This window comes from Sciurus carolinensis, chromosome 6, assembly GCF_902686445.1.
Source record: "Sciurus carolinensis chromosome 6, mSciCar1.2, whole genome shotgun sequence".
NCBI classification, from domain to species: Eukaryota; Metazoa; Chordata; class Mammalia; order Rodentia; family Sciuridae; genus Sciurus; species Sciurus carolinensis.
This window is the reverse complement of record NC_062218.1, coordinates 6,269,409-6,284,848: the sequence shown is the minus strand read 5'-3', so window position 1 is coordinate 6,284,848 and position 15,440 is coordinate 6,269,409. Positions and strand designations below refer to the sequence as shown.

Here is a 15,440-nt window from a genome sequence, read left to right as displayed (position 1 = left end):
TGACACCCCAGTCTTTTGAACTCTAGCTAAAGATCCACAAAACTTCTATGTCCACCCATTCAAATGGACAGACTCAAGTCTTTTGTCGTGTGTGGATAACTCCTAAATACAGTCAATCTCACAAATTAACTCATTTTCTCTGAAATTCTAAGTTCCTTTAAAGGCTCTCGGGGAAGCTGGGAGCAAGGTGCCCTGGGCATGAGGGCTGCATGGGTGACCGAGGCCTCTTGATTTGGGCTCCACCTTGGCTGGTGAGGAAGGAGTCCCCCACCCTGAGAGGGAAGTAGCCCCTCTGGGGGGCATATTTGGGACTGCAGCACCTCATAATGCACATATGAAACTTTACATGAAATCTCCAATAATGAGTCAACCCCTGGCTCAGACACTAGGTGAGAATCACGCACATTCTCAACTGACATCTCTTGACCAATCAGAATGCTCTTGAAACTGAAATCTCAGGCAGCCGTGTCCAGGCACGTGAGTCCCCCAGCCCCAGAGTTGCTCCTGCCCCGCCCTGCCCCACCCCGCGTGGGCTGACCTCGTTCTTCAGGCTCCTGGCCAGGAAGTGCTCCGCCACATGCGCGGGAAGCACGTTCTCCAGCAGCACGCGGTTCAGGTTCTCCATGGTTTCTATCTCCTCCCGCTCTTTTTTGAACTTGTTCTTCCACAAGAAGTCTAACCTACAGTAATATTCATTCTGTTACAAGAGGACACAGAGGTAAAGAAACAATAGGCATCGTGTCCTGCCAGAGAGTGGAGGTTTTAAAGAGAAAACAAAAAGAACAAAACAAAACTGTAAAAAGAACCCCCAAGCAGAATCATCACCCTCCCCACAAAGCCCTCTGTTCCCCCCAATGTCCTTCAATCAGCCTCTCATTGGCTTTGCCAAAACAGGTGAAATGATGAACTAGCTGCCAGAGCCAGGAATGAGCTGTTTGGGTGGCTCGTGGGTCAAAATGACAGTGAGGCTTCTCCTGTGGTTATGTTAGTAAAAGATGGCTTGGGTTGTTTTTGCATAGTAGAATATAAATGATGGAAAAATGGAAGATCCTTGGTAGAAAGAGTGCATTGTTTGATGGTTTGCATTAAAAAAATGCTGTTCATCTGTGGCAGTTCACCCTCCGTATCTATAAGTCAGTTTTCCCCCACACAAATTAAGTAATTAAGTGTTCATTGTAAAATATGGATTTTTCATTGAGGATTGCATTGTACATAGAAAGCCATTATGTGCAGACAAACGTATGTAATGATATCATTTAATTAAGATCGTGCCTGCTAGTGAGAACATATGTGTTAGCTTTATAATGTACTAAAATTCTATGTTTTTAAAAAGTCAGTCATTATTCATATTGTAGATACGGAGAAGCCTACTTACTAACAAAGGGTGCTTTGGGTCTTGGCATCACTTTGTGCTTCCTGGGATGTAATAATTCACTATAATGAAAGAGCCTCGCCTGAGCCCCTCTAACGCAGGAGGGCTCAACAGAGAGGGCGGATTTCAGCACACGCAGCAACTTAGGGACAAGCAAATGCAAAGAAGAGCTACATGCAGTGTTGCGTCAGTTCTGTTTGTCTGACTAATTAGAACAATGACAGTGTAAAATATAACCACACACACACACACACACACACACACACACACAGAGAGAGAGAGAGAGAAATGTCCTCTCGTGCACAGTTTTTAAAAATCCGCATTTTGAAACCTGAAAGAATAATGCTCATTTATCATCTGTGTTGCATGTGAGAGACTCAACCATGTCCCTCCTCCTCCTCCTCCTCTGGTGTGGCATTTGTTTTTTACCTCATGTCAAGAGACTTTTTCAAAAAAGACCACAAGCCCGATATTTGGAATGTTTGCTTACAGTCCAGGTTTTACGTGAATGCCACGCACTGGAAAGGCCCTCTTACCTGGAAAGCAGACTGTTCACTTGGATTTTGGTGGGTAAAGCAGTGATGTGGCTGGTTTCAAACTACAGTAACAGGAGTAATCGGGGTGGGGGATCGAGAAAACAGAGCACACCCCCAAACAGACGCAAGGACGAGAGGCAGACGCAGAACCACCTAGAGATCCCGCTCGGGTAGCAACCCGCTCACTACACGTGGGTCTGACAGGCTCGTGAGCTATGCCAGGAAGTCACTCAGGTTTTGCAAGAGGCTGCTACTGCAGCACAGGCACGGCCTTTTTTGGTTTCCCACTAGGAGGAAATCAGTACTTTGGAACCAGCTGCACTGGACAAAAGCGATGCTCTCGTCCTCAGCTATCTTTCTATTGACCTATCTACTATGGCTTCAGTATGGTTTCAGTATGTCCCCCAGAGGTTCACGTGCTGGAAGTTTGGTCTTCAGTGTGGTGTAGAACTTTTAAGAGGTGGCCCAGAGGAAGGTTCCTTAAGTCACTGGGAGTGTGCCCTTGGAAGGGACTGTGGGACCTTAGCTTCCTGCTTTTGATCTAATCCCTTGCTCACACTTATGCTATCATCATGATGTGATGCAGTTAGGAGAGCCCTCACAACTGAGCTGAGCTGGTGCCAGAAGCATGGCCTTGAACTTCCAAAAGTCTAAGATAAATAAATCTCTTTTCTTTATACAGTTAGCCTGTTTCAGTGCTTTTGTTACAGTAACAGAAAATCAACTAAAACACTATCTATTTTGTATCTCTATTTATATGTCTAGCAATTCTATCATCTATCTGTATCTCTTAATCTATTAATTATCTGTCTATCTATCTATCTGCCTACCTATCCATCCTATCACCTTCTAAGCAATGCAATCTGCTTTAGAATGCTCTTTTTTATGTATGAGGAACTACTATAATAGAAACTGTGGAAAGCCCCAAAAGGAAGACAAATGTTTCTATCCTAAACCAGTTGTAATGAATTGGGTAGCATTCCCCAAATGAGAGTTTCAAGTCTTAACTGCTGGTATCCATAAATGTGACCTTATTTGGAAACGAGGTCTTTGTGGATGTGATTAAATTAAGGATCCTGAAGAATCCTATAAGAACTGAAGTCCTTACAAGAGCAGAGAGCAGGAGATCTGACACAGAGACACAGGAGGGCCTGCGAGGACCCAGCAGAGGTCGGCCCTGCTGGGGACTGTCCAGCACTGTGAGAGCTGAAGTGCTCTCAGGCCACCTCAGGTGCAGCTACAGGACAGCCCCTCAGGCCTCCCTCTGCCTCCTCTCCTCCTCCCTGGGTTCTGTCTGGGGCTGCTCCACGCCTCTCGGAGGCCTCTCTCAGCTCCCAGGGCCTCACTGTGGGGCCACACTGATCACAGCCTCAGGGCAGTTCTGAGCTTGCCTGGTTCTGAAAACCCCTGAGGGGCTGGAGGGCTTTCCGCTTCTACAGGTCCAAGAAGGAGTCTCTGACTGGGCCCAGGGCAATGTCACACTGCCTATCCTGGGACTCTGAGCTCCCCCCCAAAAGTGGGCAGCCTCCCTCCCTGTCAGGCCAACTGCCCATTTCCCATGGTGACCACACCCCACTGGGAAGGCAGAGCCTCCCAGAGCGTAAGGGCTGCCACTCAATGCAGGTGACACACAGCTCTTCCCTTCGTCTAAAGAGGCCCTGAGCTGGGCAGTGCTTCAGTCTTAGACTGGATCTTAGTGTGGCGGGTGGTGCTGCAGACGTCACACCGGAGAGGTGTGGTGTTTTCATGACAGTGTCATTTAGTAAAGCTATCAGGAAATATTCGAGGCCACGAAAGCTCTGCCTATGGAGAGCCATATTTCCGACTTGGAGTCGTCATTTGCAACATACGAGTGGTTTGGGACGGGTGTAGAGAGGCACGAAGTTCTAGCCCAGAGGACGAGCCTTAATAACTCACTCCAGGATGTGGGTGAAAGCCACCTCAGTCCTTCAGTGGTGCTGCACACAGATGAGGGGATGGGTAGCCAGCTGTGGCCAGTGACCAAAGAGCAAGCCCTCCTTTAGGGAACAGTGGCCTCCCAGGGCTCTGGATGGTCACAATACTTACTGCTACATTAATGGCAACAAGAGGACTGACTGGCACCAACGCAACTATGTTCAATCAGTGCTCCACCATAACACTGAATACTTTGGATTATATTAAATCAGTTGAAGAATGTGATTGCTAATCAGCCATTGGCCTCAATTGCCATTTTGCTGGGCATTGAATGCTGGGCATCTTGATGATGAATGAAAGAGGAGCTGTGACTCTGGTTCTCCGTTCCTAAGATGTGCTGCGGTGAAGCCATCCTAGTGAAGCTTCTGCAGGAGGGACTGGGACAGGCATGAGCAGCAACACGGAGGAAGGGGTGGCCCGCCAGGGGACGGTGGCTCCTGAGGAGTGGGCACCAAGGTTTGCTCTGCGAGAAGCTTGTTCTTCACCTTCTAAGAACAGGGTGTCCTAAGGGAGGACACGTCTGCATCATGAGCAAGAGCAGCACGTTGGTCAGTAGCGTGAAACAAACCAACGCATGAGCAGGCTGCAGGAGAAGCCAGGAGGTAATGAGCAATAAAGCCTGGTACAGGCGGTCAGACCACAAGCCCAAGGAAGCAGGAAGAGGAAATGCCGAAGGCTGAGGAGCAGGGACAGAGGGCTAGCATGGGAAGGAAGGGATCTTCTACAGCTTTGCAAGAGGCCGGGACAGCTCAGCCCGGGGAGCCTGGTCAGGGCTACTGTAGTGCTAGCTCCCAGGGGGAGACGCAGCTCACACTGACTGGGCAGGTAGGACAGTTCCAGAGGTGGGAAGGACAGCGACAGATGCAGACTCTGCCCATCTGTGCAATTCCTAACAGCTTCCAGGCAGGGGAACCGGAAGGCAGATCCAAACTCACAGGTCTGTCGAGGGCCTCTCAGATATTTACAGCAGGTTTAACATGACTGTTTAATAAAGCGCACACTGTTCAATCAGCATCGCCTCTTAATCGGCTATTGCCAAATGTCATTCACCCTGCCCATATCACAGGACTTAGAGCAGATGTTGGCTGAGGCAGAGATGCCTGACTTCAGATCAGTACTGTAGCCTGTGGTGACTGGCCCTGTGCATAGGTAGAAGAAGAGTGATTCTTAAAATTCTGCATCCACAGCCTGTCCTGGGAGAACAGGAGAAGGTGGAGGGCCCAAGGGAGGAGGAACAGTTCCATTTGTACCACAAAAATCAAAATTTTAACAGAGAATTGTATTGCCAGGAGTGGTTACAAATGGCAGCAGAAGTACCACACCACCTCCAAACAAATGAAGCCCCTGATCCACTCTGACATACAAGGGTGTTTCCCAAACACCATCAGCTCTTTGGGAGCCATGAGGATGCATCTGGAGGCCTACGCACATACAAAATTTATTTTTGATTTAATGGGAAATGAGTTGATTCATATTTCTGGCATTCACAAAGTTTAACTCTGGTGGGAAAAGGGACTTTTCCTGCTGTCTCTATCTAAGCCACACCTTGTGCTTCCTACGCTTCTCCTATGTGAAGATTCTGATTTTTAAACATTTCTATTAAAGAAGCACAATGCACTCCAGCAGAGCATTAAGAACCAGCACTGCAGAGAGGTTCTACAAGGAGCAGAATCCTTACCTGTCTACCCAGAACGAGCAGCGTGATGAAGAAGATGGAGAGGGACACCGAGCCCATGGTCTTCAGGTCCTTCCAAATGCCTGGTCTATGAAAAGAGTAAACAAATGGCCCACAGACAGACATCAACAACCAAGTGACGTGCACACGGGGCTTAGAACGCAAGGGCCAAGAAGCCTCAGAATCCCCAGTGCGTGTCTAGAATCCACCCCAGCAAATGCACTTGTCAAATGTGTCTTCAAACCAGATTGCATCAAAACTCAAAAACGAAACAAAAAGCACTCCCAATTTTGAGAGTGCAGGAAAAGAAAAATAATTCCAAGTTAATACAGACTTACTCTTTCTAGACTAACAAGTGTGAAAGGAAGGACTAGCAGAATATTAATATCATTTTCTTTATCCCTTTGGGATCAGTATGGATAAGGGGTATGTGGTTTCTGCAGTGTTTTTATTAGTGCTCACAGAAAGAGACAGATGCTTGAAACTGAATCGTATGAGGTGTGGGAATATATTCTCTACAAGCTCCTCCCACTTATGAATCAGGCAGTTTCATGTGGCTTTCTAGTTAGAGCCAGTTCTTACTCGCTTTCATACGACTTGGTATCAGAGATGGAAAGTCCATAAATGTTCAGGTCCAGGCAGACATTTGTCACTCATCCCTGTCCATGCCCCGCCAATGATTGACAGCACGTGAGTGCTGGTGCAGGGCAAGTCTGTGCCCTGACCAGGGGAGTCCTGCATAAGCTGGAAAGTGATTATTTCCCACCTCTAACTCTAAGTAAAACCTGAAAAATAGAAGGCCCTGTCACAGAAGCAGCATAGAGTAGGTTTAATGGTGTTCAGGACATCGCTTCCTGCTCTGGTTGCCCTTGCTTTGTGATTTTTCTGGTTTGTGCATCAAGAACTGGCAGGTGGATGAGGTACTAAGAGGACTTGGAGTGAAACTGGAGAGCTCAGGGGGGCTGCGAATGGGAGAGCCCGGGTGGGATCCTGAGCTGTGGGACCCTGGACAAACCTTGGTTTGTGGGAAGAACAACCTGCCCCACCTGCCCCCCAGATCTTGTACCTGACTTAAAATAGTGCTGGGTGAAAGTAAGAATGTAGACCAGGGAAGCCTCGACTTGCTGTGTGGGAGAGGGTGGGAAGACAGACCTGAACGGGCCTCAGAAGTAGCCAGACCCAAACAGGCTGCAGATCACCGTGCGCCAGTGTGCGGACACCTCTGAAACTCCCTGTCCACCAGTACGCTCTACTGTGCTTCCTAAGATTTCACTCAGATTTCTTAAAACTTTCTTTTATTTATCAAAGGGGGCTGCTGTCATCTACTGGAAGCCTTGTCCCCACTGAGGGCCACTCATGCTGTTTCAGTGGTGCAGTGAACAGCATCCCAAGGGGCTCCTGGGCTCTCCTCCCCACCTGAGCATCTCCATGACTCTCCTGGTCAGGGAGCTGAGGTGGAAAGGTCGGGTCCTGCAGCCATTTCTACAGTCTCAGTCCCGAGCTCCTGGATCCTGCTAGGGCTCTTGACCTCTGAGTGACAAATTCTCCATCCCTAGATCTACTCAGGCATCTTTTTAGACTGGGTGTAGGTGGGAGAGGAGAGCTGGAAGGGGGGTGGTGCATATTGGGGGGATCCAGAGGAGTTGAACCAGACCCTGCACATCTTCCCCGAGTCCCGCCCACCCTGTGAGCGCCACCACAGGGCTGCTGTAACAAGTGGCTCAAAACAACAGAAACGTGTTGCTCTGGGTTTTGGAGGCTGGAAGTTTGCAATTGAGGTGCCTGCGGGGCCACACTGCTTCTGGGACCCGTAGGGTCCTTCCCGGCCTCCTCCCAGCTCCTTGGGATTTGCCGGACATCTCTGGACCCTTTGGCTTGCTGCTACGTTGCTCCAGTCTCTGCCGTTGTCCCCACATGGCGATTTCCCTATGTGTCTGTCTCTTCATGTGTCCATCTGCTTGAGGACACCATTCGCACTGGATGGAGCCCCAGTTCACTCTGGCATGACCTCAGCTACGTTTGGAAAAACTGGGGTTTCAAACTTCACCCCATCTTCTTGTGGGGGGCACAAGTCAACCTCCCACTTGGGTTAGTCTCTTATATAAGAACGAGAGCCAGCCAGGTGTGCCTGAACACTGTCTCTCTCATGTTCGAAGAGTGAGATCTGCTTTGGACTCTGGTGTGTCAGGTGCTGCCATCACTGAGGTATGGAGTGGGGATGAGACAACCAGTATAACTAGAAAGTTCTAATTGATTTCCAGCAAGAGGATTGGGGCAGTCACAGTGTTGCCCCGTATGTTTCTTTCTATCTGAAAATTAGACTACAGGGATTTAGGCTTCCAAACATGTCTGCAGCCACACAGTAATGTGCAGCTGGCCCTCTGCCTGAGGCTGCTACAGAGCAATCTTTCTGGCCCTGGAGTTTCAAGAGACCCAAGGAGCAACACACCTTAACAAATAGGCTGAGAGGGATGGAGGAATTACCTGGTGCCCCAGCTACTAACCTAAATGCAATTAAGGCAAGGAAAGGAGGACACTTGCATTATTCTCAGGAGGAAAGCAGACCAGGAACACAGACACAAACATAATCTTACTTTTAAAACTTTGCATTTTCCTAGGTGAAATCAAATTCTTTTTCAGTTCTTAAGAAAGTCCCCTTAAAACCTAGTTTCTGTTGAGCTGTGAAGAGCAGACCCACTACAGTAAAATCAGATCTTCTCAGCTCACTAAAGGATAGAATTAGTTTGACCTTGGGGACACTGACCCTCCAGGCCCACAGCATAAAGCCAAGGCCAAACCAGAGGCACTGCCCCTGCTGCCGCCCACCCTGACCCTCAGGGTCTTCAGGAGATGTATCTTTAGCTTTGCCAATGAGAAGACCCCAGATTCTCTGGAACCCCTGAAGTCATATGATGGAAGTTTTGTGTAACATGATAAAGTCACTGCATCTGACTTGGCACAGGCTATGGACTAAGCCACCTGGTCAGAAGATAGGACTGTCAGAGCAACACAAAGCAAACACCTCAGGAGACATGGTGGTGTTAAAATGAATCCCAGAAAGTAAAGACAGCCCCCTGCCCGGCCAGCTCATCCTCACGGGGTCTGGTTCGGGCAGGGGCTGCTCAGAGGTACTGGGTCTGTTGTCACCATGCTCCCAGCTGCTGTTTCAGTGGTGCAGAGAACAGCATCCCAAGGGGCTCCTGGGCTCTCCTCCCCACCTGAGCATCTCCATGGCTCTCCTGGTCAGGGAGCTGAGGTGGGAAGGTCAGGTCCTGCAGCCATTTCTACAGTCTCAGTCCCGAGCTCCTGGATGTGGCTGCTACTTAAGCGTGCATCCATGTGTCCCCACAGAACATTTATTTGACTCAGCTTAAGTTCCAACACACAGCAGGGTAGTCTGCAAAGCTTTTAGTTAGGTCCTCTGAGGAGCTTCCCATGCTCCATGCCTTTCTGTAATTAAAAGTATATTTCTAGCCTTCTGGAGAGTTAAGCTAATGCTTGGGTTCATGGGAAATGGTAACACCCATCCCCTGAGACTTTCTAGTTCTGCAAGAAAAGAAACTCATAAAAATCTGACAGCATCTTGCAGGCTCCTTAGCCAGCCTATGTCGTGGGAAGAGGAAGTGTTTTCGAGACAAAATCACTTCCAGCAATATCAACTGTCATTAATGTCACCACCAACCTTGAAGAGCACTCAGGGTCTTCGATTGTTAAGGACTTGGGGAGAAAGTGACCTATCACAGAAGCTGGAACCATGAGCAATTCAGTAAAATACCTTGTACATCAGGCAATATGGAAGACTATTGTAAACACCTAGGAGGTAGGAAACATCTTGTTCTGAACTTTCTGAACACCCCAGACCTCTGGCCTTCCCTCACCATGAGGTGGCTCATCGGAGCCCTGCAGGGTTAGCAGTGGGATGCTGCAGACCTACATCATGACGGATTTTCGATGGCACACTCTCTCAAAGTCATCTTCTTTTCCTTCTGAAAAGTCTTACTTTTATATTCATGAATCTGTAAAAGTATCTTTGCTGCCCTATTCTGAATTATTCACTGATCTCAAGTCTTTCTAGTGTCTATTTCTCCTGTTTGCTTTGCTAACACTGTACACAAAAATGCCCTGTTGGTTTGCACTGTCTTGTTGGCTTGTCAGTGATCAATGTCAAATTTGGTTTAGTAAAGCTCCCTGCCACAGGGACAGGACAACCGTGCTATCCAAACTGTGAGATGCCTTCTCCAAACTTTCTTATGAAATTTAAAGGCATCAACAAAAACTAATGTGCTTTCTGAAGAGACAAGTCCTTAATGAGCTGGAACGGGCTCTGTCTTCAGGGAAGTGCGAGGAGAGGGAGTGCTCAGGTTCTCTGGGTTGTTCAGGGGTACATTCCACTTTCATTCATTCGTTCAACAGAAGTGGGAAGTGGGTTCAGATTGTTTGTTTTGCTTGATTCTAGAGAGTGTTAAAGTCTTTGGAATACATATCACAGAAAGGAGACAATAAAGGCTAGGTCTGATTCAGCCAGGGGGACACAGGAGATGCTCAGTCTTTGGGTGCATGTGAGCTGAGAGCCAGAAGCTTGGGGTAACTTGGGGTAGGTAACACTGAGGAGCAAGGCTAGGGGCCTCCGTGGGCAGCAAGGACGCAGACCTGCCACAGCCAAGCACAGGGCCCAGGAAGACCAGAGCAAGATGTAAGAAATAAGGAGAAGTGGGTGTGGTGGCCATAGGACAGCAGAGACTGGACCAAGTGTCCTGCCTTCAGTGCCACAGACGGGGGTGCTGCTGGCCTCCTTCCAGCCAGCTCCCTCCTCAAAGGGCACCTGACTTGGGGTTTCCTGATGTTCACCCTCGGGGCGCCATGATAGAACAGCAGTTTTCCTTGGAGTTTCCTGCCTTCATATCTGCAAGGGCCGTGTCAGCATCCAAACACTAGGTCCAGGATGACGAAACCTTTTCCAACCATTTGAGGGACGGAACACTGACTGGTTGTGCACTGGGCAAGAGTCACAGGGCAGTTTCCAGTGGGCACTGTCTTGTTTGTGGTGACCTTTGGGCTGACATTGGAGAAGATCGGAGGATCCTGAGGTAGCATGACCTTCCGCCACGGTGTTTGTAGCGCTGCCCTTCAGTAGGGGGTGCTCTGGGAGTGCTTTGCCAGCTCGTGCAGGCACAGGTTCAGGAAGTGCCAGGAATCCTGAGGGAATCAGGGACTTCAAGAAAGCTGTGTCTGGAGAAGAGGATGCTGGCTCCGTGTTGGGGAAGGGAAGGTGAGGCCTCCCACCTGAGCCTCCTTTGGCTTTAGGTCATTAAGGGCCAAACCAAGAGAAGCCTTGGCCACAAGAAAAGAGTTCTGAAACGTAGCCTCTCCTCTTCCTCCACGAGACACTACCCCTGCTGCGGGGCTCCACTCAGGGATCCTGGGTTTCTTAATGTGCCTCACTTGGGTCCCCAGAAGAAATCCATCTCCATCAAACACTTGCTAATCTGATTTCTTCTTGTGCTTTGAATGTGAAACATATTCCAGCACTTTGAATTTAATAACGGGAGATTTAGTAGCATCACCAGCTTCATGCAAAGTTCAGCAATGCTACATTCATTTAGGAATAGGATACAGGCTCTTTGGATACAGTAGAGAAATAGTAAAGCATGTTTTCTTGGAGATTTAAGAATTTATAGGAAAATAAACTTCTGCTTTCATTCTCATCTTGGCTAGGGAATCATAACTTTTTTTCCCTAGAGTTATACATTTTTACAAATCCACTGGCCTCAGCTTGCTGATAGACCATCAGGGGTCCAGGGTGAAGGATGATGGAAATTAAATGAGGTGACAAGAATGTGTGGCAATGGTGAATCTGAAGGGGCTCGCATTGGGCAGAGTTCCCGGCGAAGGGACCTTCTGCACACAGAAGTGGCCTCAGGCCATCAGCACGAACCTTTGTGGAGCAATACATTAATGCATGCAAATATTTAAGGCATTCACTTAACACTAAAGGAAATAGAGAATGCGAAAACCTCAGTAATGCTGTGAAGCCTGGGATCCGTCGGCAAGCCTGACGTTTGATATAAAATGTTGTTACTGAGATGGGCAGTGGAGAACATCATGATGATTAAAAGGTGTCCTTTTCAAGCAGGGAATGAAAATTCATTCTAAGCTGACGGAAGTCACTGAATAACAGAACTTCACAAACCCAACTAAGTACACCTGACCGGCCAGCCCTCCTCACGGGACCCTTCTTGCTGCCGGTGGTCCTGAGGCTGGGAGAGTTGACATAGTCCTCTCTCCCGGAAGTCAGTTTCTTAGGTATCAAAGGGTTTTCAGGCAGTTTCCCTCCCCGACAATGGTATTTTAGGAAATTATTGCTAAGAAATTTAGCAATATAGCTTATGAATATAACAACTTATTTTATGGTATTTTTGTTCTGAATTGGGACCATTTTGCCCAACTGGAGACGTTTGGCGATTTCTAGAGACCTTTGTGGTTGCCACGTTGGAGCAGAGGGACCGTGATCAGCATCCACTAGGTGGGTGGAGGCTGTCCATTGATCAGGGGACAGTCCCCACACCAGACTTTACTCAGTTCAAAATGTCAACAGGGCTGAGGCTCGGAACCTGAGATTGCTGCTAGCCATATGGTTCAGATTACAAGGCAGATCCTCTCTCCACACCCCTTCACACTCCTACGTGGGTGGGTGATTCGCATTCCATGTAATCAGCAGTAAAAGCACCCACCATCTCTCTGCACCATCCCTTTAGCCAGCTTTCTTGGAGTGAAGATCAGGGACACTGGCATCGCTGAACTGTGCTCAACACTCACGTTATCAGTTCCCCGTGAGAGAACCCAAGCCAGAAGAGGAAGAGGAAGCGCTCACCTTTCAAACAGGACCTGGCTGTAGTCGTCCAGGACGTGGGCGTGGGTGTGCAGCAGGATGGTGTTGTAGCCCACCAAGGCCACCATCATGATCAGCATTTTCAACTCGTAGTTCACCCTCAGGAACACGGAGCAGGATATCAGCCCCAGAATGCAGCTGTATATGAAGTACTAGGACAGGAGACAGGACAGAGGGTCACTGAGGATCCTTCTACAGAGAGATGCTGGCAAGGGCCTTGGGACCCAGCCCCAAGCTCATGGGGTCAATTCGCAAGCTGGCTGTGAAGAGGCACCTGCTCCTTCCTTCTGAGTCAGAGCCAATGCCTGAATACAGCTGATTTATGAGAATGGCTCCTTCCACGGCCTTCTGATCCAGCGTGACATGATAAATAACAAGCCCGTACATCAACAAACACTTTTCGGAAACACCATTTTTTAAAAAAACCTACACTGAGGACATGCCATAGGCACATGTCATTTATTTTTTGAAAATGAAAGTAGTTATGATGCTTTATACATTTATGGGATTTTTAAGAATTTTAGTACATAGGATCTTTTTTGGCCTTTTGATTCTTTAATTCATGAGGAGGACATAAATCATGGCAGTTAAGTCTGTTAAAAGCCTAAGGAAGCCTGCCTAGGCTTTATTAAATTCATTAAAAGAAATGGTACGTCGGAGGGCCTAACTGAACAGGGAGGACTTAGACTAAACGTGGGGTCAGGTGAGGCATGAACTCCCTGAAGGGTGGACAAGCACCAGAGAGAGTCAGGGGCACCCAGGCCACCAGTGCCCCCTCTTCCCCTGGACAACTGTGCCAAGTGTTAGAGATCCTGGACCCAGGTCTGCTTGCAGCATTCAGGAGCTTAGGAGCTTAGGGACTTGGGCCAGCGACCTAACTTGCCTATATCACAGCGACTCCATTTGTAAAAGGAGAGCAAGACTGTCATTCCTGCACATCGCTGCAAAGAGCAGAGATAAGAAAGTGCAGAACCAGAGTCCTACGTGCGAGCCACAAGGGTGTTGCTCACAGGAAGCCTCTGCCAATCCCAAAAAGCCTTTACTGACTGCATCGTGGAGACTGGAGAACCAGGGATGTGTTACTATCTTAGTATTCCTGGAACAACAAAGTAAGAATTTTAATCAAATATGTCAGGCTGGTGTTTGGTCAAAATCTTGCTTTAAAAAATCACCCGTTGGCAAGCCACTCAGTGTCAGTGTCACTGTTGCAGGACCAGAGTGGACTGCACACTGTTGTCACTTGCATCTCCAGCTATGGTCACTTCTGTGGAGCTGGAGGAAGGCTACTGATATTAGCTCCTCAGTCCTGCTCTCGGGAAGGAGAAAAGGTGACAGAAGCAGCCATGGAGATCACACCACGGCCTCCCCCTGTACCAGGTCTCAATCCAGGGGAGGCACCTGCGGGACAAAATGCACATCTTTGCTGATGAGGCCTTGAGTCTGGCATTCCTGCTTCCAAAGGAAGAGGGACAATTTCCCCAAATTACAGCTGGGTCACTCTTGGGGAAGTTAGAGTACCCTTTGCATGGAAGCTTCAGGGCCACTTGTCACTGAGGGTGGCAGGAGTGCAAGGGATATGAGTGTCATAGGCATGACTTCCTCAGCCACCTGTACCTTATGACAGTTCTCCACCGTTCTGACCCTGGCTCCCACCTGCTGGAGAACGGAAAGAGGCAAAGAGGAGACAAGGATCCCCAGAGGTCCGGCATAGTAAAGGAGGGGCTCAAAGAGTAGGAGGCGCAGCCGGACAGCAGTGTCCCCCTCGTGTCTCCCACAGCAGGATGGCGAGAGGGCACAGCAGGCACTCGAAGCCAGACCTCGTCCTGAGCAGTGCCTCAGGTGAGTCTCCACGTGTCTCCCTCAGGGCAGGTCCGAGGACTGAGCCACACACCTATGCTCTGTGTTGCCCAGGGTGCCCGCTCAGGTGAAGCGGGAGGACTGGACGGGGTGTGCACGGCCAGGTGACAGAGCACGCTTGCTCTTGTGGAGTCTACGAACATTGGCTTGGGCTACCTGTGTTTTCCTCTTTAGTTCAGCTTTCTGATAATTCATCATTCTATTTTTCAAAGACATTAGCCAATAACAGATTGGAAATTAAATAAACAAAGCAAAATGAAATTACCCACAAGGAGTGTGAGAAATACTGTTTGCAACCTGGCGGCCTCTTAGTCAGGAGGATCCATGGACCTGTCTCTAAAGCCCTGCAGTTGCCCCGGAATCAGCAAATTAGCAAAGTTCCCACGTGGTGCTCTGGCCCCATCTGACGGGCTAAGGGGCTCATTTTGACAATTAAGGCAACACTGTTTCTTCCTCATGTCACCTTCTGGAGGGCAAAGACCCCACCTCAGAGAACTCTTCGGAAAAGTCAATATGACACAGCAGCTCAGAACAGTGTCTGCCCCAGGGGAACTGTTATTATTACAAACTGCAGATCTAAGTTTTGAGTTTTAAAGGGAACTTAAATTACTCATGGAAACCACTGTCGTACTGAAAGTTTTCAACCAGTATCACCGAATCGAATGAGAAGGAAGAACACATGACCACTGTATTATAAGAGTATACATGTATCAATGGGCATGTGTGGATTTGGGAGGGACTGGGAGCTGAAGCAGGTTCCCACAGGATCCCTAATTTGGAATATGTGTCAATACCTATAAAAATATGTTCAAGATCTCACATTTTAAAATTCATTCCTAGGTTTTGGAAAAGTACCCACATTTCAGGAACATCTCCTAAAATATTTATGTTAATGACAAGCAGTAGTCCAATTCTATCAACTAGCCTTTCAAGGACGCTCAGAGCTGTGCAAATGTGGTCTGGCATCACAGGTGGTTTGGGAAGCTGCAGACAGCCAAGAGGGATGCGTGGAGGGAGGGGCGAGGCCGGGAGCGCACAGACCAGCCGTCCCTCGCACACCTTTCAACTCCCCAGGGAAGGGATGCTCCTTGCTGCTCACCCGCCAGCCTCAGGCAGGAGGTACCATGGGTTTGAGGGAAAGCACCTGTGGTGTCC

At 48.6% G+C, this 15,440-nt stretch overlaps 1 protein-coding gene across 2 annotated transcripts in view; it reads right to left on the bottom strand.

The window, feature by feature from the left end:
• The window catches only part of Adcy2 (adenylate cyclase 2), a 373,487-nt gene that overhangs the window by 29,521 nt on the left and 328,526 nt on the right, over positions 1–15,440 (bottom strand). Inside the window, exons 18-20 of one of the 2 annotated variants that reach the window (XR_007109132.1) lie at positions 12,411–12,580; positions 5,543–5,627; positions 539–680 (exon numbers count right to left, since the gene is read on the bottom strand). Coding sequence is in view for 1 of the 2 variants with exons in the window: in XM_047555883.1 (XP_047411839.1) it covers positions 539–697; positions 5,543–5,627; positions 12,411–12,580 (414 nt within the window). In the remaining variant the exon portion in view is untranslated. Of the gene's footprint in view, positions 1–538; positions 698–5,542; positions 5,628–12,410; positions 12,581–15,440 lie in introns of both variants that reach the window. The other variant, XM_047555883.1, reaches the window with a different exon arrangement.